This window comes from Thermobia domestica, chromosome 3 (assembly GCF_964235325.1).
Source record: "Thermobia domestica chromosome 3, izTheDome1.hap1.1, whole genome shotgun sequence".
Classification (NCBI taxonomy): domain Eukaryota; kingdom Metazoa; phylum Arthropoda; class Insecta; order Zygentoma; family Lepismatidae; genus Thermobia; species Thermobia domestica.
The window spans coordinates 180,608,039-180,633,826 of NC_137456.1; the positions used below are offsets into that span (position 1 = coordinate 180,608,039).

The 25,788-nt window shown below is 39.6% G+C and overlaps 1 protein-coding gene across 1 annotated transcript in view; it reads left to right on the forward strand.

Annotated features, from left to right (window-relative positions):
- Positions 1–25,788, forward strand: part of LOC145680895 (methyl farnesoate epoxidase-like) — a 186,629-nt gene that overhangs the window by 150,448 nt on the left and 10,393 nt on the right. Inside the window, exon 8 of the mRNA XM_081752053.1 lies at positions 17,591–17,735. Coding sequence (XP_081608179.1) covers positions 17,591–17,735 — 145 coding nt within the window. The remainder of the gene's footprint in view (positions 1–17,590; positions 17,736–25,788) is intronic.

Below are 25,788 nucleotides of genomic sequence, written 5' to 3' on the forward strand. Positions count from 1 at the left end.
TGATTTGTTAGTTCGATATCGTAATATTTTCTGCGAGTATCCTCGTAGGATACGAACGCCTTTGTATAAAATAGAATTAACCGACGAAGAGCCTGTTGTAGGACCGTATTATTCTGTGCCAAAATCCATGGAAATGTAATTTGAGGCAGAATTACAAAAATGGATAGAATTAGGCATAGCTTGTGAACAGACCTCACCTTACCGGAACCCCATGCATTGTGTTCGCAAGGCGTTTGGTGCTGTCAGGCGTGTGATTGATTTTCGCCTGTTGAAGCTTCGCGTTCGAGCCCCTAAGGCTCAAGTGGAACCAATAGGTGATATATTGAACCGTGTAGCAAAAGCGCAATATTTTTCAAAATTCAACTGTTCGTCAGGATATTATGGCGTGGGCTTACATCCTTCGTCATATCTCTGCACTAGTTTTGTTTATAAAGGACGCCAGTATGTTATGATGGTTTTGCCTCAAGGAATCAAGAGTGCGCCCGGCATTTTCCAGAGTGTAATGCATAGTTACTTCGATCAAAGTACTAAGCACTTCGTCACTTTGTTTCTGGATGGCATTTTAATATCTAGTACTTCTCTAGATGAACACTTCGCCCATCTGGAGCGTGTGTTCGAAATTTTTGAACGTGGCAATTTTTCTCTGAATTTACGGAAGTATTGCTTCCTCCTAACGGAAGTGAACTTCCTGGGACATGTCATTAGTGGTCAGACTGTCAAAGTTGACCCGCGTCACAACGAACCAATTCGTTGCTATCCTATCCCAAAAACCAAGAAGAAAAAGCGTCAATTTCTAGGATTATTGAGATGGCGACAGCGGTTTATTCACAAATATTCAACTCTTACCTCCCCGTTGTTCGATCTCATTAAGAAACATGTCAAGTACAAACTTACTCCTGAGATTTTAGATCTCTTTTACAAATTAAGGGAAATTGTTAGTAATCCGCCCGCGTTGGGGCAACCTGATTTCAATTTGCCGTTCCACATTCATTCGGACGCTTGTTCGGAAAATTCGGCTGGTTTTTTGGCACAGTACCCTGAGGGATCTGATCATCCAAATGTCATTGCCTACGCTAGTCGTAGAGTTAAACCTCACGAACTTTCGTTGTCTTCTTTTCAGTTGGAATTGCTTTCTGTTTTGTTTCTGTGTGAACGTTTTTCACAATATATCCTTGGGAGAACCACGTACATTCATACAGATAATGCTGCCAGGCACGTAGCCAAGGGGTGGGTCCGGGGGATCCGGACCCCCCCTTCAAGACCAGAAATTAAAAAAAAAATGAAGGATGAAACAAAAAGAAACGAGAAATAGGAAGAATCAGCGTTAAAAATAATAAGCGAAAAATAAAAATAATTTCTCATCATCGTTTCTTTACGGTTTTCAACTGCTCCTTTAACTTGTCATTTGGAACAGACAGTAGTTGACGGAATAATAGAAACAAAAAGCAAGCAAGTTCTGTTAACATTTGATTCAACATAGAAAGGAACGCAGATATTATAAAATATTTTACATTATTGGATACGTACTTTTTTTAAATAGTTGAGGTCATAATGAAAGGAAAATTGTTATATTTGAATGAACAGAAGAAGAAATGTAGATATTGTAAAATCTTTTAAAATCTTTTTAATATTCTTTTATTCGAGATTTCTTCATAGTTTGCTACTAAGATGTCCTCATTTTCTTGTCCTAACAAACCAATATGTGTTGCTAGTAAAATAGTTTAGATTGATCGAGCCCCTGGTGTGATAACCACAATATTTCATGTCACACTGCCCCCCCCCTCCTCCCATTACGAATTCCAGACTAAACGAACCAATGTATGTTACCAATAAAATAGTTTAGAATAATTGAACTCTGGTGTGACAACCACAGTATTTCATGTCTCGGACCCCCCCTATTACGAAATCCTGGCTACGTGCCTGATGCTGCTGTCACTCATTCTTTTTCTATGAAGAACTTAGACACAAGAACGACTCGTATGCTTCTTAAGCTACAAAGATTTGATCTTGTCTTTGAACATTGTTCCGGGTTCGTAGCGGATACATGAAGTAGAAATCCACCGGAAGTGCCTTCTAAGTTAGAAGAGTATCATGCCAATTTTCTGTGTTCAAGATTCGTCTCTTTTCAACGTGGAGAAAGTCAGGGAAAAGCTACAGCATGATGATTTCTGCATTAAGTTAAGGTCTTCATTAGACTGTTCTCCAGAGCTTGTCACATGTTACCAAGGTCTGTTATATTTCAAGCATAAGAATTCGAACCAATGGCTTTTGGTTATTCCTCAGGAATTAGTAAAAGAAATAGTTGGATTAGTTCATTCGCGTGGTCACTTTGGAGTAAGGAAATGTTGGTCTGTATGTCGTTCTTTATTTTACTGGAAGAAGCAAAGATTGTCGGTTCGACAGTATATCAGAGATTGTATTGACTGTGCTGAGACAAAGTTCGCCAATCAGGTAATACTTAAAGAGGAGATTCATATAGAAGCTACTAGACCTCACGACCGTCTAGCGATCGATCTCGTAGGGAAACTCCCAGTCAGTAATGGTTATCATTATATTTGGTCTATTATAGATATCTACTCTAGGTTTGTTTGTTTCTTCCCTTTGAAGACTGCTCATGTTAAAGGTTGTTGTTGGAAAATAATTATTTTTATTTGTTTCCCTATCCTAATGCTATCGTCTCAGATAAAGGTTCACAGTTCCTTTCGCGCCAGTGGCAGGACTATTGTAAAGAAGATAATATGAAATCAATATTAACGTCTAGTTACTCACCTTCTCCGAATGGCTTGGCTGAGAGGAGCTATAAAGAGCTCAACCGTATTATTCGTTTAGAGTGTCATAGTAATCATTGCAAGTGGAGCACTATACTCAAGCAATGTCAGGAGTTAATTATTCGTTATGCGGTAGCATTGATTGTACGCCTGCAGAGTTATTTTTATCTTATTCTGCTATTGAAGCATTTAAGAAGAACTTTCCTTGGCCTGGTGTTCTAGAGAAGACACCTACCCAAGATCGTCATATTACATTGTATCCTAAAGTTACTAATAAAACTAAGAAAGTTTCGAAACAAACAGGAAAGGAAGTTAAATTAGAAGAAGGAGACCTAGTAATGGTTCGACTTCACAATCTTTCTTCTTCAGTTAAAGGAGAATTTGCTAAATACATGAAATGTTTCTCAGGCCCTTTCTTGACTAGAAAGATCCTGAAAAACTCCGCAATTTTGCATACCCTCACTGGAGAAAGTGTGGGAACACAAAATTTCCATAATTTGAAGAAATTCAACTGCTCCAAAGAACGGAGAGATGAACTTCTTCGTAATAACCCACATAAGTCATTCTTACCCTCGAGTTGAGATATATAGGGTGTTCAAAAATAACTGATCTAGGTTAGATCACTTATTTTTCCTGTCCCCTGGGTGGATGTAACGATCCTCTCTGAACGTTACATTTTCTCAAAGCGATTATTTTATAGAATCATTTAATTAGCTCTTAGTTAAGTGTTATTTCTTTTTCCTTTATTTTTCTCCAATTCTCGACCCTTTTGAAGGATTCAAGATGGTCGCATCAGGTTTTCTTACAATTTGCAATCTTTATTTCGAACACTACCATCATTTCAATATACGTATATAGTATTATATAATTTCGGAAGACACGAAAGATACTGCAGAATAATTCAATAAAACAATTTAAACAAATAAACTAGATTGCTTTGGTTACATTAAACAATGTTATACACATGTAATACTATCATAAACGTTATTTTCTACGGTATAATATTGAATACACTTACTTGAGCTGGTTCTCAAGTTGATTGAGAAGTCATTTATTCCTTTTTAAATGCACGCCTCCTTGTTTCCCTACAACTTCCGTCGTAACTGTCACGATCCTTCTTCATCATCCAACAATAATCTGCCAACTTTATGATATTCCATCTGCTTTGATATCTGCTATCCATTTCAGAAATATATTTGTGAAAGCTTTCCCCTTGCTCTTCGCTGCCCTCACCAAGATTGGCAGGAAAAAAATCGAGATGAGAATGTAGAAAATGTATCTTGAGGTTCATGTTACACCCAAGTTCGCGAAAATGGGTCATCATATCTTCTACAATTGCTACATAGTCAGAGTGTTTCTTGTTTCCGAGAAAGTTACCTGCAACATTTCTAAAACTTAACTAGGCGTTCTTTTCCAATTCGGTCATTGAATTTTCAAATGTGTCATCTATTAACAGCTGTTTAATTTGTGGCCCTGTAAAATACTTTCCGAAAGTTTTGCTGCACATAATGATGAAAAAGTTTTAGCTATATATTGAAAACACTGCCCATTCTTGTTCACAGTTTTCACAAATTGCTTCATAAGTCCCAGTTTCAGATGAAGTGGTGGAAGTAGCACTTTATTGCGATCTATTAGTGAAGTGTGCATTACACTTTTCTTACCTGCAGACAAATCACAGCGCTGAGACAACTCTCTCACATTCCAGTGCTTGTCTCTGGCCCTGCTATCCCATTCACATAAAAAGCATGGCTATTTTGTATATCCTGCCTGCATTCCTATTAGAAGACCTATGACTTTCAAGTCCCCGCAAACAGACCAACCGTGGTCTTCGTCTTTTAGCTTAGAAAGTATTAATTTCAAGGCATTGTACGTTTCTTTCCATTTAACAGAGTATGCTACAGGAATTGATCCAAGTTTGTTTCCATTATGCAGAAGAACTCCTTTTAGGCTGGATTTCGAAGCATCTATAAAGAGTTTCCGATCGGATGCGTTATAAGAAGCACCCAATGCATCCACAACAGCTGGAATGTTGTTGCAGAACACTAACCCGTCTTCTTGAGAGAAATAATAAAGAAATTCTTTCTCTCGGTGTATACCATGAGTAATGTGTCCTACTGGCCAAAAGGTTTTTCCATTGAAGTCTAGACCCAAGAACTTCTGTACTCTTCTTTGGTAGATTTAAATCTCGAACAAGATCGTTAAGTTCTGATTGTGTAAACGGCTGCGGAATCGTGCTAGGATAGTTGCTATCATCCTCGCATGGAACGTCTGCTTCACTACTACTAGATGATAATAAAACATCCATAAAGGCTGGTGGATTGGGAATCGGTAGATTTTCACCATGAGGAACGGGCCGAATTGCTGAAGCTACGTTATCTGGATACAAAATACCTTTCTTGTTTTTTGCATTGTATCCTTTAACATTTATTGCACAGAAATAACAGTCATCATGATGGTTTCGAGGGTTCCTCCACACCATAGGTATTCTCAACTACATTGCTTTCTTTTTACTGATTGGCCAGGATCTCAGTTTCTCTATTAGTGGCGTAGCAGTAGGGTAGGCAGGGTAGGCATTGCCTACGGGCGCAGGGAGTTTCGGTATATTAGGGGGCGCCCCAGGTTTTTAATTAAAAAAAGAAGCAAATTATATCAATAGAGCCCCATGTTTTCGCGATCCTCCTTTCTGAACATGGCAAGAATAAATATTCCTGCTCACTTCACTCGCAGTTTATTACATTTACGTATCAAATTATTGGCATTACTATAAACTTGTTGAGGTTACAGCACTGTATGATTAAGAAATTGATCATCCCGTATTAATACAATATCAGTCCCATATTACATGTATTGAGCTTACTAACTTTAAATAAAATCCCCCTGCGCAACAGGTTTCAACAATAATGAAAAATTCTATGACCTATAAGATCTGGATTAAAACGAGTTAGAAAGTGAAGCCATGATTATGAGGCACAGTACAATTGCCACGTACGGCGGCTACACAGAACCAAACACAAGCACCAAGGGTCGGGCAAACCGGACAACTGCCCGGGGCGTCGCCGCCCAAACGAGCACTCCAAAATAAATTTTCTAATATATTTTCTAATATCACTGTAATCAAATGTTAAATATAGGCTAGGACTAGGTGGGGAGCGGCAAAAAGATACTTCGAGCGAGTGAATATTTTTTCTCACGAATTGCAGATCTCTGATCTGGTAAAATAATTTGCAAAAGCAAAAGTGGGAAAGAAATACTTCTGATTTTGTATACAATTTTTCGATTAAAGAAAAACTGAAAATAGAAAGAAATACTTATAGGGCCTAAGCGGTTTCAGAAGATTTTATAATTATGCAAAATCGTAACATACTATATAGGCATATTCATTTGAAATCTTTCTGGTAATACTGGTTGATGCATTTATTTACACTACCACTGCAAAAAGGTCCGAATTTTAAATGTGTATATTTTTAATGAACAGGGCATCCTGTCCAGTTTACTTTTAAACACACCACAACAACATAAAATGAGAAACGGTCAATATCGTGTCACTTTTAATTTTTGTTTATGGCCATTTCTGTGCGTACGCATCAGTTATAGGTGGTCATGCATGGGGCTTATTCGATGGGTGAGAGGGCGCGACTAGGGGTTTTGCCTACGGGCGCCAAAAACTATTGTTACGCATCTGGTCTTTACACATATAATCTGCACACACTGTGAGATGCCCACGATTTATCTTGATCGCCTAATTTGATACCAAAATAAGCCAAGTACACTTTCTTTATGAAACTTGTAATAGGGAGTCTCTGTTTGAGCACAGTGTAACTGCCATACACATAACAGAAAATATCAAGGTCATTGAAATATTTCCGCGATGTCATTTTCTAACAATTGAGTCACTGCACTAACCAGGAAGACACAACACTACCAGGAACACACAACAAGTACCAGCACATTAAAATATTTTTAAAGAGCTAACTTGAGTCACCACAAGTTATCCAAGAAGACACAGCATTGCTGAAATTAGTACATTAAAACATATTTGTTAACTAGTTTAAGTTCCTACACATTAACTAGAACAACACAACACTGTCAAAATAAACAAAATAGGAACTTCTTTTCAAATTAGCTAGCTTCAGTCAATGCCCATCAACCAGAAACAGCAAACCCTGTTCAAATAAGTACTTGTTTTTTTATTTTTTCAGCCCATCAAAGAACAAAACAACCCTCAGAACAACACAGCACTCGCAAAATAACTACACGCTTTTTTTTTTTTTTTTTGCTAGCCGACGCTAGCTACCCGTTCGAGGATTATGCCCTCCATGGGGAAAGAGAAGTTTTGGGATTGTGATGACAAGGACTGGGAGAGGGTCTAAGGGATGTTTCATTATTTTATTTAAACTTTAATTCTTAATACTGTGGTATACAGGAGGGGGTTATTGCTATCTTTGCGATAGCAATCATAAGAATAGGGACAGGTTCATTATTGTACAGTAAATTCTGGCTTAGTACATTGTAAGACTGGACATTATTTTCTTTGTGAGGGCAAAGAGATAAGAGAGAGATGATGATGAGATGAGGTGCGCTTGACATCACAACACGAGGGTGAGAGTTACAGGACAGATGCAGGTAAATCTTCTCGCTTGGGAGCTGCTCCAAGCATTGATGAGAGACAAGGGGAAGCCCTGTTAGTAACAGCGGACTACTGTGCGGAATATGACGGTATGATATGAGGTGGAGGATGGTCGATGAGAAAAGTACGATTGAGTGGAAGATCGAAGTGGTCGGGTGGTAGAGAGTAATGATACAATGTGAAAAGGAGTGAAGGAGGAGAATGTGTGGTGGGATGTGGAAGATCGAAGTTGGTATGAGCGTTAATGGTATTTCTGAGGATCGGCTGATGAAAATTGAGATGTGTCTGAAAGTATTTAAGGCGAAGCTTTTCGAGATGGGATAAAATGTGAGGAAAAGGCGTTCGATTGTACAGAATCTGAGTTGGACTGAGAAGTTTGATGCAGTAGGCTATACGAAGGGCGTGTCGTTCAAAGACTTTAAGTTTGTGATAATACGAAGGGGGAGCTGCAATCCAGGCAGGATGGCTATAAGTCAGCACCAGGCGAAGGAATACTTTGTAGTTGTTTAAAAGAAGGTCTAAATGAAAACCCCAAGTTGTGCCAGTTAGTCGTTTAAGTAAGTTAAGTCGATGGTAAGCTTTTGCTGTCACATCTTGTAGGTGTGCTATCCAAGTAAGGTGTCTAATATAGGCCGAGGTATTTAACTGGTTTAGAAAGTTGAAGACGGGTGTCGTTTACGGTGAGATTAAATTGAGATGGATTGCGATGTACTTTGGAGCGTTTATTGAGTGGTAGTAATACTGTAGTTTGAGTTTTACTGGCATTGATCTTGAGTCTCCATTTGTCACACCAGAGAAAATATGTATCTATCGCCTCTTGTAATGTTGGTGAACAGTTGCGGCCTACGGCAAGAAAGGCTGTGTCGTCAGCGTATTGATATAAATCAACGTTGTTAGGAAGTGGAGACATATCGACGACATACAGCAGCTAGAATAGAGTAGAAAGGGAAGAGCCCTGTGGTACACCGGAATGAAGGAAGATAGGATGATATGATTGCTGATGGGTGAAAACGTATGCGAGGCTTCCAGAGAAGAAATTATGAATGAATCGTATGTATGCGAGGGGAAGGCGAAAATTCAGTAACTTAGAGAAAAGTTCTTGATGCCAGACTTTATTAAATGCCTTTTCCAAATCAAAAAGGACCAGGCAGGATAGTTCTGCCGTATTGTATTGCCGTATTGATTAGTGATGTAGCTTATAAGACGCATGAGCTGACCATTAATACTTAATTCCGGGCGGAATCCTGCTTGGTGTAGTGGTATGAGATTGTACCGTGAAAAATGGAGATGAAGACGTTATACTATGATTTTTTCCAGAATTATGGTGAAAACCGGGGTGAACTGAATTGGACGGAAAGAGGATACTTGTTCGGGAGGTTTCTCTGGTTTAAGAAACATAAGAAGTTTAGATGTTTTCCATTGAGTGGGTATATAGCCAGTACGAAGAATGAAAGTATAGATCAGGGCAAGAATATTTATCAGAATGTTTGGGCTTTCTTTCACATGGCGATATGAGATGTTATCGATGCCTGGAGTGGTGTTGCGTTTGCGGGTAACTACATTCGTAATCTCGGTAGGAGTGATGGGGGCAGTGAGTGCTTTGTGAGAAGAGAGTGTGTGATTAGCACCAGGTTGCAAATGTGGAGATCAGAAGTTAAAGTGCTCTGTGGGATGATGACGAAAATTGCGTGTAGCTGGTAAAGGCGTAAAGATATCCTGTGAATAGGTAGCGAGGCATTTGCTTTATCTTAATTTGGGTGAAGTGCTTGATCTTGATGAATGAGTGGATAGGAAGTTCCGGTGTATTTTCCGGTGAGTGCGTTGCAACGCTTCCAATATTTTGTAGGAAGGGATGTATCATAGAGTGAATTGCAAGCCTTGATCTACTGTCGTAATTTGTATGCTCGAAGGTAATTACATAGTGTTCGATTGAGGGCTCTATGATGTTGAAGAGCTTCGCGGTTGCCAGTACGAACGTATTCTTTATAAAACTGACGGGAACGTTTAACCAGAGAAAGGTAGTGAGGAGAGAGTTTAGGACGATGGGGTGAATATGTGGTATGAGGGATGAACTGCTCGGAAGTAAGTTGTATATGAGTGGTGATCGAGGCGACAGTGGGGTATAATTCATCTTCAATAGAAGGGGGAGTGAGTACTGACAGGGCATTGGTTAAATGTGTTCGGTAGTTGGACCAGTCCGCTTTATCGTAGCGAGGTATCAGTTGTGGAGGCGGCAGGTCAGAGATAGGAGGAGTGGAAACTTTTAGAGTGAGTTTAATGGGCACATGGTCACTAGCGAGAGGATCTAGGATGTCGATGATGATGCGGTGGGAGAGCGATGAAGATGTGATCGCTATGTCAGGGGTAGTATTAGATTAGGGACGGGTTGGTTTTTGAAATGGATGGATGAAGCCTGTAGTGGAAGTAGTGATGAAATTGTGAAAAGCTGCCTTGTCTCGGTATGAGCGGCTATGAATGCTAACATCAGCTAATATCAGATAATGTCGGAGATGATTAGAGATATAGTTTAAGAATGAGAGGAATTGGATGACCTGGTCGAACATAGATGGTTGCGACTGTGACACATAATGACTTGTAATAAAGAGTGATGATTGAATGTTCTGGTATATTAACAAGAGAATGGAGACGGTACGGTGTGTGAGAGGAAAATCCTTTTGCTACGCCGCCATTGGCTCGTCTTGCAGGAAGGTTATTATCGTGTCTAATTAGTTGATAACCAGGAAGTTTGCAACTGAGCTTGGGAGTGAAATGGGTTTCGTTAAGAAGGAATGTGTTAACCTGTTCCTCATGTAGGAGTTGTTCAAAGATGAGTTTATGAGTTAAGAGTGAGCGGATGTTGAGAAATAGAAATACAAGTGCCATAGTTAAGTCCATGAGGAAGATGAAGTTAAACAGTTGTTGCGAGTGGAGATGCATGAAAGTGCACGTACGGGCCATTGTAGGCTGCGTGAAATTCAAGGTGAAAGATATTGCGAGCTGTGTGGTGAGCGTGTTGTAACATTAATGGGCGTGCAAAGGGGTGAACATTTTAAAGAGTGAGGGTGACAAAGGGTAATACGCTCTGTAAATAATTGATGAATGGAAACAGAATGATCAGATTCTGATAATGGCTCTACGGTTTGATTTTGAGCATCATGATTTCGCAGTGGTACCACAAGTTCCGGCTTGTCTTCTTCTGGAGCAGGTCGAGATTTACACTTGTAGCTGTACGTCCGATGTGTGCGTTCATGGCAAGTGTTGCAAGTTGGAGCTTGTTGCAGATTCGGACAGCTTTTCGTAGGATGTGATCCAGTACAGTATCCACATTTGATTTGATTGGTGCAACTGTGAGTAGGATGCACGTTGTATTCCTGACAACGTTCACATCTGAGAGGAAGTGGTCGTAGGGAGCGGGATGCTTCAACTGTATGTGCCTTCTTAAAAATGAAGGCACCATTATCCAGAAGGTCGTTGATAGTATCCTGGGAGGTACTTAGAATTCGAACCATGTAGGTAGGTCCCTGATTGTTGCGAATCCGGATGCATTTTTTTAAAGGTGTAGTCTTCTCGTAGTTCAGCTTCTGTTTCGTCATCGGTTATGGATGGGTCGACTCCTCGTACCACGACGGACATGGTGGGTGGCTGACGTGGTGGCGGTGGTTGCTTGTAGCGGCTGCTGGTGAGAGAAGTTAAAGTTGCAATTTTCCAGAAGATTTCAAAACTGTGTTTGTCTCTGATGGTTTTTGCAAAGTTAGCCAATTTTGATTTGATGATGAATCCATTTCTTGTTTCCACTATCTGTGAAATCTCTGAGCGTGGTCGATACTTCAGAAGTTGTTGGAGTAAAAGCTTCGAGTTCCTGTACTTTGTATCATAGTTTTGCAATAGGAAGCTGTAGATACGCTGCAGAGGAGGAAAATCTTCGTCGATGATGAGCTGGTTGGAGTCAGAGTCGGAGCTGGAGATGCTATGTGCGTCGGTATGCTTCTTCTTAGATGGTGGTGAACTAGTTGATGGTACTTGGTTGAGCCCGTGGATTGGAGAACTAGAACGCTCAGGACTTGGTTCGGTGGACCTCTTATCCCGTTAATTTCTCCGCTTCTCAATCATCTTCAAAGGCGATGGAGGAGGTTGCCCAGTATCCATGAAGCGATGAAGATAACCGATCTGAAGCAGGACCCACGAGTATGAGATGAAGATGAGAATGAGGTTCAAAGAATGCACTACTTGTGCACTTCACCTAGCTTCCACTTGGGTAGAACCCTCAATCTCTTGCAGCCTCTCACCCGCAACTGTGTTCGGATCACCGTGGGTCTACACGTATGCGATAAACACAGCCTGGACTTGGCAACAATGCAATACCAAAAGATGTACTACGCCAGGTGGGAAAATATCATTCCGAACTACACGCTTTTTTTGCTAGCTGGAGCTAGCTACCCGCTCGAGGGTTACGCCCTCTATGGGAAGATTTGTGGTAGCATAATAGGAAGAAATAGGAGTAGTTGTAGCTGGTCTATGGGATAGTATCATACTTAGGAAGGGTAAAGAAAAAATAAGGAAAGACGGTAGGATAATTATAGAGAGGGATTTTTATTTATTTATTTCAAATATTGTCAGGTGAAACATTGTGATCTTTAGATCACAATCATGAGATGAACATGAAAAAGGCGAAATGTAATGTTGTGAAGTGCAAAAGACAATACATTACTGATTATGTTAGTTGACAGATGCTGGTTAATCTTCTTGCTTGGGGGCTGCTCCAAGCATTGATGAAAGACAAGAGGAAGCCCAGATAAGTGACAGAGGTATTACAGTGCGAATGATGGACAGATGAGGGGCTGGGGATCATCGGTCTTCAATTCTATTGCTAAGGGAAGATAGTTGTGGTTTGGGGGTAGAGTGTAATGGCAGATCGTGAAGAGAAGAGATAGTTGTGTATGTATAATAAGAGCTGAAATTGGAAAGTCTATGTGGGCGTTCATGGTGTCTATAAGGAGCGGATGGCGTTCATGCAGATGTTTATCGATATATTTGAGACGGAGACATTCGAGATGAAACAGGATATGGCAAAGGCGTTCTTTCGTACAATTCGTATGTCGGACTCGCAAATTTTACCCTGTATGTAATGCGAAGTGCATGGCGTTCCAAAATCTGTTTGTTGTAGAAGGAAGGAAGTGCAGCAATCCAAGCCAGATTAGCATATGTCAGAACTGGACGCAAAAAGACATTATAAGTATTTACACGGTTGTGGAACTGAGACCCCAAGTACGAGTAGTAGCCGCGAGACATTTTAATAAATTGAGACGGTTTGAAGCTTTGGCAATGACGTCCTGTAAATGTGGTTTCCAAGTGAGATATGCGTCTAAGGTGAGGCCGAGTTATTTGACAGATTTACTTAGTTGAAGACGGGTATCATCGACTGTGAGATGAAGTAGGTTGGGGTTTCGGTGGACCTTCGTGCGCTTTATGGGCGGCTAGGTAACTATAGTCTGGGTCTTCAGATCGTTTATCTTGAGGCGCCACTTTTCACACCGGTTAACGAAGGACTCTATGGCGGATTGCATTGAAACGTTAAGTTGGTGCACAGTTTTGCCGAGTGCTAAGAAGGCGGCATCATCTGCATATAGGAAAACATGAACGTGCGGAGGCAATAATGGTAAGTCGGCCACATAAAGAAGATAAAGCAGACGGGAGACTTAAGAACCTTGGAGTACGCCAGAGTAAAGGAATATAGGATGAGTAAATGCGTTATTATTAGAAACGGATGCAAGGCGACAGTGCAAAAAGTTATAGATAAATCGGATGTAAGTGATAGGAAGACGAAAGTTCAAAAGTTTGTACATAAGTCCGGCGTGCCATACTTTATCAAATGCTTTTTCCAAATCAAATAAGGTAAGACAAGATGGTCGTGATGTATTATAATGGTTCATGATGTGATTGAGGAAATGTAATAACTGATCGTTAATGCTGTAGTTTGGGCGAAATCCGGCTTGTGAACGTGGTAAAATATTATAATGAGTAAGATTTACGTGTAGATGTTGCACTAAGATTTTTCGAGAATTTTACTGAATACAGGTATCAGTTGAATAGGGCGATATGAAGAGATACTGTCGGCGGGCTTATTCGGCTTAAAGAACATCAAGATCTTAGACGTCTTCCATTGGGATGGTATAAATCCAGAACGGAGAATGAAGGTATAGATGAATGAGAGAAGGTACAGAACTTTGTATGGTCTCTGTTTGATGTGGAACTCTGGAACTGTGTTACGTTTCCTTCTTATGGCTTAAGTGATATCGTCAGGAGTGGTCACTGTTAGTGGTCTGCCAATGTTCAGTGGGTGGTTAGCGTCTGGCTGAAGATGAGCGGATGAGAAATCAAAGCGATCTACCGGATGATTATGAACAGGTCGATCAGGAGTAAGTGGCGTGAAAATATCTTGAAGATATGTGGCGAAGGCATTTGCTTTATCGAGATCAGAGTGTAGGGGTGTGTCGTTAAGAATGAGTGGATAGGATGTTTTGTTAAATTTGCCAGAAAGTGCATTGAGGCCTTTCCAGTAACGTGAAGGATGGGGTGTCTCCGAGAGAGAGTTGCAGGTTTTTACCCATTGACGTAATTTGTAGACTTTGAAATAATTTTTACTGTACGTTGAAGAACTCTGTAATGACCAAGTGCCTCGCGACTTCCTGCATGAATGTAGTCACTTAAAAATTTTCGAGATCGCTGCACCATGGCAAGTTATTGCGGCGGAAGTTTAGGTTTGTATAGTGTATATTGCAATTGTGGGATATATTGTGCAGAGACGTGATTCATATGTCGTGTAATAGTATCCAATACACGATATAGTTCATCTTCTGTAGTAGGCGGATCAACCCAGGTTTTTTGAAATATATAAACTATACTTTTCCCACTCTGCTTTATCATATCTTGGGGTCATGCGAGGTGGAGTTGCGTCAATAGGTCGTGGAGTGCGACTTTGAATGCATAGCTTGATCGGTACATGATCGCTTCCTAAAGGATCTAAGACGTCAATTATTGCGCGCTGTGTTAAGGTAGCTGAAGTATTGACTATGTCAGGAGTCGTGTTAGAATCTGGACGTGCCGGTTTTGTCAGTTGATGATATGTGCCCGTTGTAGCAGTGGTGATGAAGTTCAAAAAATTCGTTTTGTCTCTGTTGGAACGACTATGGATATTTATGTCAGCTAAGATGATATACCGCTGAAAGGAATTTGAAATGTACTGGAAGAAGACCAGAGGAATTAGGTGGCCGGGTCGAAGGTAGATTGTTACTATGGTGATGTAATCTGATTTGTAATAGAGTGTGATTATTAGATGTTCCGGTAGATTCTGAGCTGGGCTTGTGTGTATGCGGTATGGAATATGATGTAGAAACCAATTGCAACGCCAACGTTGGCACGACGTGCTGGTAGAATACTATCTTTACGGATTCAAGTGTAGCCTGGAATTTTGCATTGCAGTTTGGGAGTAAGATTAGTTTCGTTAAGTAGTAGAGTATTTGCTTTTGATTCCAGAAAGAGTTGTTCAAAAAGTGGTTTGTGAGTGAAGATTGAACGAGTAATAAGAAAGAGAACAATTAAACCCATAATGCTCATGACGTGATGGAAGTTAGAGACTTAGTTGTGATGGAAATGTATGAAAGTACGCTGTTGGTCCATTGTAAGTTGCATGAAATTGGAAGTGAAAGACAGATTGTGCTGCAAATTGAACGTGTTGCAAAACTAGAGGACGTGCAAACGAATGTATGTTTTGAAGCGTCAGAGTGATGAAAGCTAAGAGCTGCTTAATAGTTATAGGTTGGTCGGATGCGGTACAGGTTTCAGTGGTTTGATTTTGTGCATCGTGCATGCGGAGAGGAACAACTAATTCAGGCTGTGCTTCTTCAGGAACAGGTTTCGATTTGCATTTGTAACTATAAGGATAACGTTCGCGACAGATAGGACAGTCAGGTGGTTGTTGCATGTTTGGACAGGTCCGGACCACAGTAACTGCATTTGAAACAATTAGTGCATTTTGATGTTGGGTGCGTATACTCCTGGCAGCGGTCGCAGCGTATTGGTAAAGGGGCTGGAGTTTTCGAAGGTTCGACTATGTGTCGTTTCTTGTAGATGTATGCCCGTGTTCTAAGAGATCATGAATATTCTCTTGCGATTTGGTTAAAACCTGGACCATGTAAGTAGCTCATTGCTTGTTACGGATGCGGAGACATTCCTTGAATGTATCCTTCCTGTATGTAATTCCTCCTCAATTTCTTCGTCGCTGTACGATGGATCCACTCTGCGAATGACCACAGATAGCGTAAGAGTTCGTCTTGGTGGTGATATAGTTTGATACAACTGATTTACTCACAGCACTGGCAATTAGACTTGCGGCTTTCACATTGTCCTTCTTCCATTCAGATAGTGCTTTCTTTTGTTATTCACCGATATAAGGAACTTCAGGGTTGGTTCGAGTCCCATCAATGATATCTTCTAAGTCGTATTGCTCGAATTGCAAACCCATTTGCCACTTCCACTGCGTCCAACCTTCTAGATGTTCCAGCTTTCCAATCTGCACTTTAAAGCTGCAATCTGTTCACACGTACATGAAAAGCACAGTTTCGCTCGTAAGATACAAGGCTGGTTTAACCACAAACTGCTACCAGGTTGTGTTTTTTTTTTTTTAACCGAAACTATGTATGGTAAAATGCAAAATGGGTTTCGAGCAACTGACAGTGAGAAAATACTAATAACCTATTTTGTAACGTAGCTATTATATTTTGAATAGATCTCAACAAGACATCCAAACTACACTACATAAAACGAACGACGACTATTTTCTTTCTTTTGGCAGTGTGTATATCGCTGCTTTATTGTTTTCAGTGTTGACAACTACACACTGATTTTATCCAAAACATTAGCATTGCACAGTACATTCTCCGTACGGTGCAAGAGAAGTGGGTGAAGAGGCAGAACCTAAACATTGCAGACAATGATGGCTACATTAAATGTATAATTTAAGTCTACCTGAAGTCTACAAGAGAATGAAAAATCCGATCTCTAATTATAAATAGAATACCGATACGGAAAAAAGAATGAAAAAGAAAGAAAAATAAAAAATGCTACAATTTTCAGTGAAATCAGAATGTGCCTGTTAATTTGGCGTAGTTCAAGTCAGTGTATTCTTCCCGGATTATGAGTTGATTTCTTCTTCACTAATACAACTCTTAATTTTATATATTAGTATGTTTACTCTAAACTAGCGACCCTTCAACGGATATTTTCATTGATAGATCACTACTCTGTAAAGAAAGTAATTTGTTACAGTTTTAGTAAGACAGTAGAGCTGTGGCGGTGCTGCGTGTCAAATAGTTATGTAAGTGATAACGGTAAATTAGATTCAATACAGAAAACCTTGTTTAGTGGTTCCATAGCAAATACGAATGATATAATTTCTCAAGCAACTAAAGAGAACTACAAAGAATCACCTCAACAAATTTTAACGTGATTTTGAATAATGTGTTACAAAATTTCAAAGAAGACAGCTTTTCCATTTCTTATACGAACGCTAAACTGCTACTCATGTACGCGTCTCAACACTCAACTCAACAACTCAACACAGTAGTTCCAAGCCGACGTGTCGCGAAATTTTATAATTTTAAATCATGAAACATACAACAATTAGTTAAAATCAATTTTGAGACAGACTGTACCAATCAACGCGTACAAGCAGCTACACTAATCAGTACTACATAGAGTCATTACTTTAAAGAAACTGTAGTCTTAGGCTAGTATAATTTATATTATTATTAATAAAGAACAAACAAGAGTGTTGCGATGTAGTACGCATTCAATACAGTGCGCCAGTAGTCAGAAAAGGTTATGAGCCACTGAGTCTAGCAGACAGTATCTTCTTTTAGGCTTTGTGCTTTTAAATTCTTTTTATAAAAATATACTTTACTTATTTTGTTTTATATATATATATATATATATATATATATATATATATATATATATATATATATATATATATATGTAACATATTTTTTACACCCCATGATCTTTAAGATAAGTTCACACTTACTTCTGAGGCATATATTATGTTCTGCAACTGTTGTGAAGAGTTCTGTAAAAACTATTTTGTTTCCCATATTTAATAATATTTTTATTAAAAACAGATAAATTATAATTATTTCAGAATAGTCGCATTCTTTTGAACATTGGGGCTCTACATATGGAGAAGGAAATTTGGGGAGATCCTGAGAATTTCAGACCAGAACGGTTTATTGATAGTCGTAGTAATACATTAATTACTCACGAAGCACTACTTCCCTATGGCAGAGGTAAGTACTCTACTCTACCTTAAGTACTATACTCTACCTTAAGCTTATATAAAGAAACTATAGAAAAGTTTAAACCAAGAGTTCCATTTTTTAAAATGTATTTTAATGTTTGCGTAGCCGAAACACTCCGGAATTTACATAATCCGTCTTCCTAATCTGAAGGAATTGTTCGGAATTCCAAATGTTCGGAACATAAGGTAATATCATTCGTGCGATATATATATATATATATATATATATATATATATATTTAAAAAAAAGAGTATTAATAATGTCTGAACAGATAGGAACTTCCGGTAAGTGTTGATCTATTATTTACTTATTTTTGGTATTCTAGCAAGAAGCAAGTGCATGGCTATGATTACACATGGTGTCACAAACAAAATGACCGGTTAGCTGTCGATGGCTTGGTTGTCAATGATTTGGTCATCAATATTTTAGGTGTCGGTGATTTGGTTATTGATATTTTAGGTATCTATGATTTGGCTGTCGATGATTTGGTTGTTGATATTTTAAGTGTTGATGAATTGGTTGTCGATGAATCGACTATCGATGAATTAGCTCTCTATGAGTTTGCTATCGATGTTTTGGCTGTCGATGACAAAGGTATCGGTGTTTTGGTGTCAATATTTCAGATGTCGATGTGTTGACTATCCATGATTTAGTTGTAAATGAATTGGTTGTCGATGATTTGTGTGTTAGTGTTTTGGGTATCCATGTTTCGGGTGTCAATGAGTTTGGTTTTTGGTATCAATGTTTTGGGTGTAGATGATTTGAGTGTCGTGCTTTTCATTTTTATATAATTGATATACATGTATCCGTTAGTCTGAAAAGTAGTGAGCCATTTGAGCGCGAAAAGCATTAGTGTTCAGAATCTCAGGGTGTATGAGTCACAACTGGTCGAACCTAACATCATTCGACAGATAACATTTGAACCTAGTAGTTGGACAAAAAGCGTTGGAATTCTTACTATTAGACGTAAGTTATTACAATATGAAAATGAGTGAACTTTACGCAAAATTGCACTACATTTTACAATTTTATTTCGATAAAGACGCAAATGCTACTCAGGTTCGTAAAGAAATTTTAACTGTTTATGGACAAGATACGTTGCAGAAAGCAACAACGCAAGATGGTTCTAGGAGCGCACTTATGAGGGAGTCCATCGGGTCCAGACTTCTCTCAAAACTTCCTAACTCAACGCACACTTCTACACATTCTCTATAAAACTATACTTGTTTAACAAGGAAGTGATTGATATAGCATGAACTTTGATCTCACACTTCATCTATACTCTTAATGTTATAAAAGCAATTTAATTTTATATTTTTTCTGAATTATAGGTGAAAGTATTTTACAATTACTTACCGTATTTTTCGGTACAGGATAACACCCGTTCAATCCTACATAGACGTAGAGGCTTCTAGTATTGAATCCCAACAAAAATTGTTGGGTGAACACCTGGATAGTTCAGTCGCTTTGGTTCCAGTAATTTCTATATCTAAGATGCTTTTCGCAGTGGTCGACCAAGCACAGTGAAAGTGAATGATACTCTGACAGAAGTTGAGGAAGACCGCCATTTAAGCAGACATGACATCACCAATGACTTAAACATCAATCACCAAAGAATGTGAAATCAATTGGAGAAAGCTGGCAACAAAAGAAGCTCGACGTTTGGCTGCCACATGATCCCACTCAAAAACACTTACTCCATCAAATTTCTACCAGCGAATGTGTACTGAAACGTAACAAACACGAGCCATTTCTAGAGAGACACGGTGGCTCTGTGGTTGAGCGCTTAACTCTGGTGCGTGGGGTTTGGCCAAGTAAGTTTGTGGTGGACAACATTGTGTCCGTTGGTTTTCTCGAATACTTACGTTTTCTCCCACATTCTCATTGTATAAGTTCTTCCATCATCATTCAGTTCCCTTAAACATTTTCTCCCTTAAGCTAAAGGGCATAACTGTGGAAGTTTAATTGAAAGATTTTTAGGAGCCATTTCTTAAGCGGTTGATTACAAATGATGAAAAATGAACAACGCACGGCAACAATGTGCGAAAAAGTTCGTGATTGAAAGGAGGAGATGCTCCATAATTTATGTCAAAGTCTGCACTGAGGCCTGGGAAGGTTATGCTGTACTTTAATGGGGTTGGAAGGACATTGCACCACGAGCTGCTACAACCAAGCAGTACGATAGACTCGAATCTGCACTATCGATAATTTGTGCGAGTGCACTTAGCAAGTACAAATAAATGTTCTAAACTGATTAACAAAAAGGATGTCGCATACCATGCTGACGATGGCAGACTGCATACATCTTTGACGATCAGAAATAGAGAAAAATAGCTGGGAGGTTTTAACGCATGCACTGTATAGTAGGGTGTACCGAAGAAAAACTTTTTTTTCGAAATGTTAAGATGGGTAGTGCGGAAAAGTGGCCATTTGTGACCAAAAAGACGCCAGATTTTTTTTCAGATTTTTTGGAGGTCGTTTAAGTGGCGCGCATCGACTTTGAAGTTTTAGTTATGCAACCACGCACAACAATTTCACAAAATTCTTAATAATTGATTATTTTATATAATTATTTGTAGGTTAAAGTAATTTCTCATTTGCTCCTGGCAAATATATTAAATTTGTGCCTCAAGGGGTGTCCTATGTTATTTACGTGTTATTTTTGGCTAGAAAAGTGATTTTCGGCGAAAATTCCTCTTTCTATGGATTTTTTCTAATTTCTTTTCAGTTTGAATTTTTTCGATAGTTTCTCGATATAAAACACTAAAACACGCTTTTTCAGTGTTCAAATTTATTACCGTTCCTCAGTCTCTGTCCAGCTCTTCGCTTATTTTCATTGCTAATTGTGCTATGAAAATAACCCAGAGCTCACCACGAGGAGGTAGCTAGACTGCGAGCTCCACCCACCCACCCACTCCAAATTATCATAGTAAACAGAAGTTTACTAAGAGGCTAGCCAGGATTTTCTTTTAGTTTTCTCCTTTAACTTTATAGTCACTTTTTGTTTGAAATGTCGGTATATGTCCTCTAGAATTCAATTTTGCTTTGATGTAGCCCTCACGTGCGCTGGCGCCGAAAACGGAAGAAGCAGCCTCTGTAATAATTTTTACAAGTCGCTCTACACCTTGGGTGTGACAGGGGAAGTCTTGAAATTCTACTATTTTTTTTTGTTTGCTTTTAATGTATTCATCCACTTCTTCATGTGTCATCTTCTTGGTCAGCGGAAGCTCGTGGAGGGAGTATGAAGCCCAATCAATCATCTCATAGTATCGCTCTGCATTAAAATTGATGACTGGTAAAACAAAAGTTCGTATTCTCTTGCCTTTTGTCAATCCTCTTGCTTCCTTAATTCTTCTCCAGCCAAGACTTCTGATGTCTGGATTTTGATTCGTTACTAAAGCCAGCAGAAGATCTTCAGGGTGAGCAAAAAATGCATTTTGTTGAATGACCCTATCAGTCAGATTTCTCAAGTGGTCTGGAAGAAATCGGGACAAGTGGATCATATTCCAGAGGTGTCGGGCTCTGTCAGTTATGGTTTCTTCTTGATCTCAAACCACACCGGTGCGTACACGTTCATTATATACCTTGCAAGAAGTTGCAGCTGTTCAGAGGAGTGGGGTGTGCTTACATACAGCCGAAGAACACGGCATGCTGTCGTTAACGATCGTGACTGGACAAGTGGCCCAGGCTTTTTCCTCGCTAGACTGCGAAAACAAACGCCGCTCGAAACAGCTGAAGAGATATCCAACAGATACTGTTGATCCGTGCTTAAATCTGTTATACCTGACATTTCTTTCACCCAGTTTATTGTGATAGGTTCAAACTTACAAATTGGAAGATTTTCACAGGTTTGTATGGCTGTTCCAATTGATCCTGAAAGTTTTGACGGACCTTTCGTGAAGCCATCTAATGTTGTAAATAAGTGGCAAAACGGCAATTCGTTCAAATGAAGAAGACAAACTGCGTTTTGGAGTGATTTGCCGACTTTTTCTTCAATCAAACGGATGACTCCACCTTTCCATCCTGTATTTACCAGTGTGCCGTCACATCCGATCACTTGTATATCACACAAATCAATGTTGTTCTCTACAATGAAATGAAAAATACTATTTTTAATCTCCTCGGCAGTTCCAGATGAGGGCGTTGTGTGCCCTAAATAAACACACCCTGGTTCTTCTACTGAACACACATGTTCTTCAAAGACATCTTTTCGGTAAAAACGATCTCCTTTTTGCCCCTTTGCTAAAGTTTTATCTTTACGCCCATCAAAGTAAAGTCCACTGATAGGTTTTTGATCCGGTTTTGATGTAGACTCAATTTCAGCTCGAAGTTTTTTCATTTCTCGCGCCACTTTGTTTTTATCAACAACATTATCTTTGTTGTCATGTGAAATCATTCCGACATCTTCCAAAGTAGCAGATACTATAAGAGCAACTTGTCTCCTCGAAGCCCCTGTTCTATAAGCAGCTGAAGCAACGGCTTTTAGATCTAGACGTTTCTGTGGTTTTACTGAGTTTGAAGCTGATGCCACTGGCTCAAACTCCGAATCACTTGCTCCAGATATATCAGTTGCACTTGAAGAGTCTTCTTTTATCGCAGATCCCGTCCTCCTCCTCTTCATACTAGTATCTGAAATACTTCTTTCTGATGCAGACCTCTTCTTCCTTCTTTCAGCCTTTTCTTGAATTATTTTCGTCATTTCAGGATTCACTTTTCCAATTATCATTTTTCTATTCGTTCGTTGGTCCATAAGAAATGGTTTCTCTCCTTCTGGCACTTTTTTTCACTCTTTCACAGTTACACAACTTTTCTGGGTCGGTACACTTGCACGAACAAATATCAAAGAGTTTGTGTCCACTATCCCTAAAACGTTGTAGTTTTTCTTGAGTCGAAGCACGTTTTGCAGATTTACGCAAATTCACTGAAGATTTGTTATAATCCAAAATCATGTCCACTACTCGTTTTTTAGAAACTGTAGGAATCGAAGCCTTTGTCCAGATTTGTATCGTCTTATTCGCGGTAGCGTTCGTCAAATCTGTGAGGGAAGGATTTTCACCAAATACATCCTTTCTGTGGTTTCTTTCCCAGAGGAAATGTTTCATAACATCACGATAACTTGGAAGTCTATTGCCGGGAAGCTCTTCTGGCCAACCAAATAGCAAGTCCTTGTACGTCTGGCGCAACACTTTCTTTTTACTCACTGGAAAAACACTTTATAAGAATTACAAAATGGTAGTAAGTGCGCAGTGAACACTGAACAACGACAAAAAATAACGCAATTCAATTATCGACACACGCGGAACACTAGCAATCGACAGCCGCAAAGCTCAAATCAGACGAAGCGTCTCATATTGAAAACATACAAACTCCTCTGTCCACCCCCCTTGTGACCCCTACGAAAGTACCAAAGTTTGCTTCTCACTACCAACCCCTTCTCCTACTCTCTCTCTGTCCAACAATAATAACACAATCCCTTCCCCGCCTAAATCTGTTACTGTATTTTTTTACATTAAAGTCGCTTTATTTTTTCTTATTTTCTTTTCTTCACGCTTCACCGATATAAACAACATAGAACCCTTTTCCTGAGGCACAAATTTAATATATTTGCCATGAACAAAAGAAACGCTATTTTAAAGTAGAAATAAATACATAAAAAAGGCAAAATAATAATTTTGTGAAATTGTTGTGCGTGGTTGCATAACCAAAATTTCAAAGTCGATGCGCGCCACCTAAACGATCACCAAAAACTCTGAAAAAATCTGGCGTCTTTTTGGTCACAAATGGCCACTTTTCCGCACTACCCACCTTAACATTTCGAGAAAAAGTTTTTTTCGGTACACCCTACTGTATAGCCTAAAGTTGGCACCCATGAGACTATCATTTGTTTTGGTCTCTGCAACACCCTCTGAATGGTGTTAAGTTACTTTCATAAGAAAAAGCACTACGAAAACCACTTGTCACAATTTTCTGACCGGAGCCAGAGAAATTCTAAAGCAACGGGATTATGATGTTGCCGGAAAAAATGGCAGAATGTCATTAAACAAAATAGTGCATATGTGGTTCCATAATATTTTCAAATCTCAATAACTGTATTCTCAATTTTTACCTGAAAAGGCTATATATATATATAGGGGGTAGACAAAAATCTAAAGAAAACACTTCATACAGGACACGTAAGTTTGGCCCTCCACTGTACAACACGTGTTGCGGTTGCCGATCGTTTTTTGTTTTCAATGTGTCATGTAAACCTTCCTCTTCCGTCAGCAGTAACCAGTTCACCTGTGAGTGTCGTGATGTGAAAGTGGTGCTGTAAAATGGGCGACCTGACAGACTTCCAAAGAGGCATGATCGTTGGTGCCCGTCTGATTGGAGCTTCAGTAGCAACAGTGGCGAACATTGTTGGGGTATCGAAAGGCAGTGTCCAATGTCACAAGGGCATAAACAATTTATGGGCAAACGACGTATGCAAAGCACAACAGTGGTCAAAAGACAATCCTGTCAGATACGGACCGGAGGGCATTAAAACGGATCGTAGCGGTTAAAAAGATGACCACTGCAATGAAAATTACGTCTGAACTCAATTCCGGCCTACAGAACCCGGTTTCATAGAAAACAGTGCGACGGGAACTTCATAAAATGAAAATTCATGGCACGGCCGCTATCGCCAAACCCCTGGTCACAGCAGTAAATGCGAAGAGGCGTATCCAGTGGTGCAAGAACTACAAGGCGCGGACTTATGAGCAGTGGAAACATGTAATGCGATCCGATGAATCGACCTTCACCTTGTTTCCAACAACCGGTCGTGTTTACGTATGGAGAACACCGTCGCAGGCCTATGATACAGACTGTCTGCTCTTAACTGTAAAGCATGGGGGTGATTCTGTTACAGTATGGACAGTGATATCGTGGTTTTCTGCACATCCCATCATAGCCCTGCAAGGAATGATGAATGCTGAGGCGTATGAGGCCATTTTGGGGGAACAGGTTCTACTCGTGGCCCAAATATTGTTCCCTGATGGTTATGGCATCTACCAAGATGATTTGGCACCCTGTCAGGCTGCAAAAACAGTGAAATCATTGTTTGAGGAGCATGACCAGGAGCTATTACACCTCCCATGGGTCCCACAATCACCAGATCTAACCATCATTGAGCCATTGTGGTCTGAGTTAGAAAGGCGTGTTCGGTCTCATTACCCTACACCGGCATCCTTTAAGGAACTGAAGCATGTTTTGGAGGAAAAATGGTACAAAATTCCACACACCACAATCCAGGGACTGTATATGTCCATTCCACGGCGGATTCAATCTGCTTGGGACGCAAAAAGGAGGCTCTACACCATACTAGGTATGATTTTCACACTTTTGTAAACGTTTTAGATTTTTTGTCCTACCCCTGTATATATATATATATATATATATATATATATATATATATATATATATATATATATATACATTTGTGGAGTATGAACGCAACATTCATCATTCATTACCAACTATGTGGAACACGCTGTCAAAGGACGGGAGTTTTACATTGTGTTCAGTGTTTGAAAATTACATTCCTTAAATTGGCACCAGATTGGCTAGAACATTCTTTCGTCCAGATAAGATGTTACACAAAGTCATCACCTTTGCTGATTAGCCAATCACAGAATGTAGTTCATTGAGCCTTATCATGGTCAAACAATTTAGGCCCACCTGTAATTTGTATATAGTTATAAGTCCTTTTTAAAGATCCGCCGCACACTTGTACGTGGTATATGCACTTGACGACACAATTGGTTCCCTATTTAGAGCTTTATTCGACAGCAGCAAATGCACCTCTGCTTACTGTTACAGTATGTACCCTCCCTGTGTCGTGGTCTCTTGCTGACGCCATTGTTGTCGCCACTTACACGGTATGATTCCGCGTATGTACAAATTGTACTTCCCGTTCGCTTCACACTAGTATTTACTCTTCCCTTTGGTTCCGCATGCAGAAACTCTCGAATCATCTGACTTTGACCTCGTAATGCGATCATGTTGCTGCCACAGAGGAAGA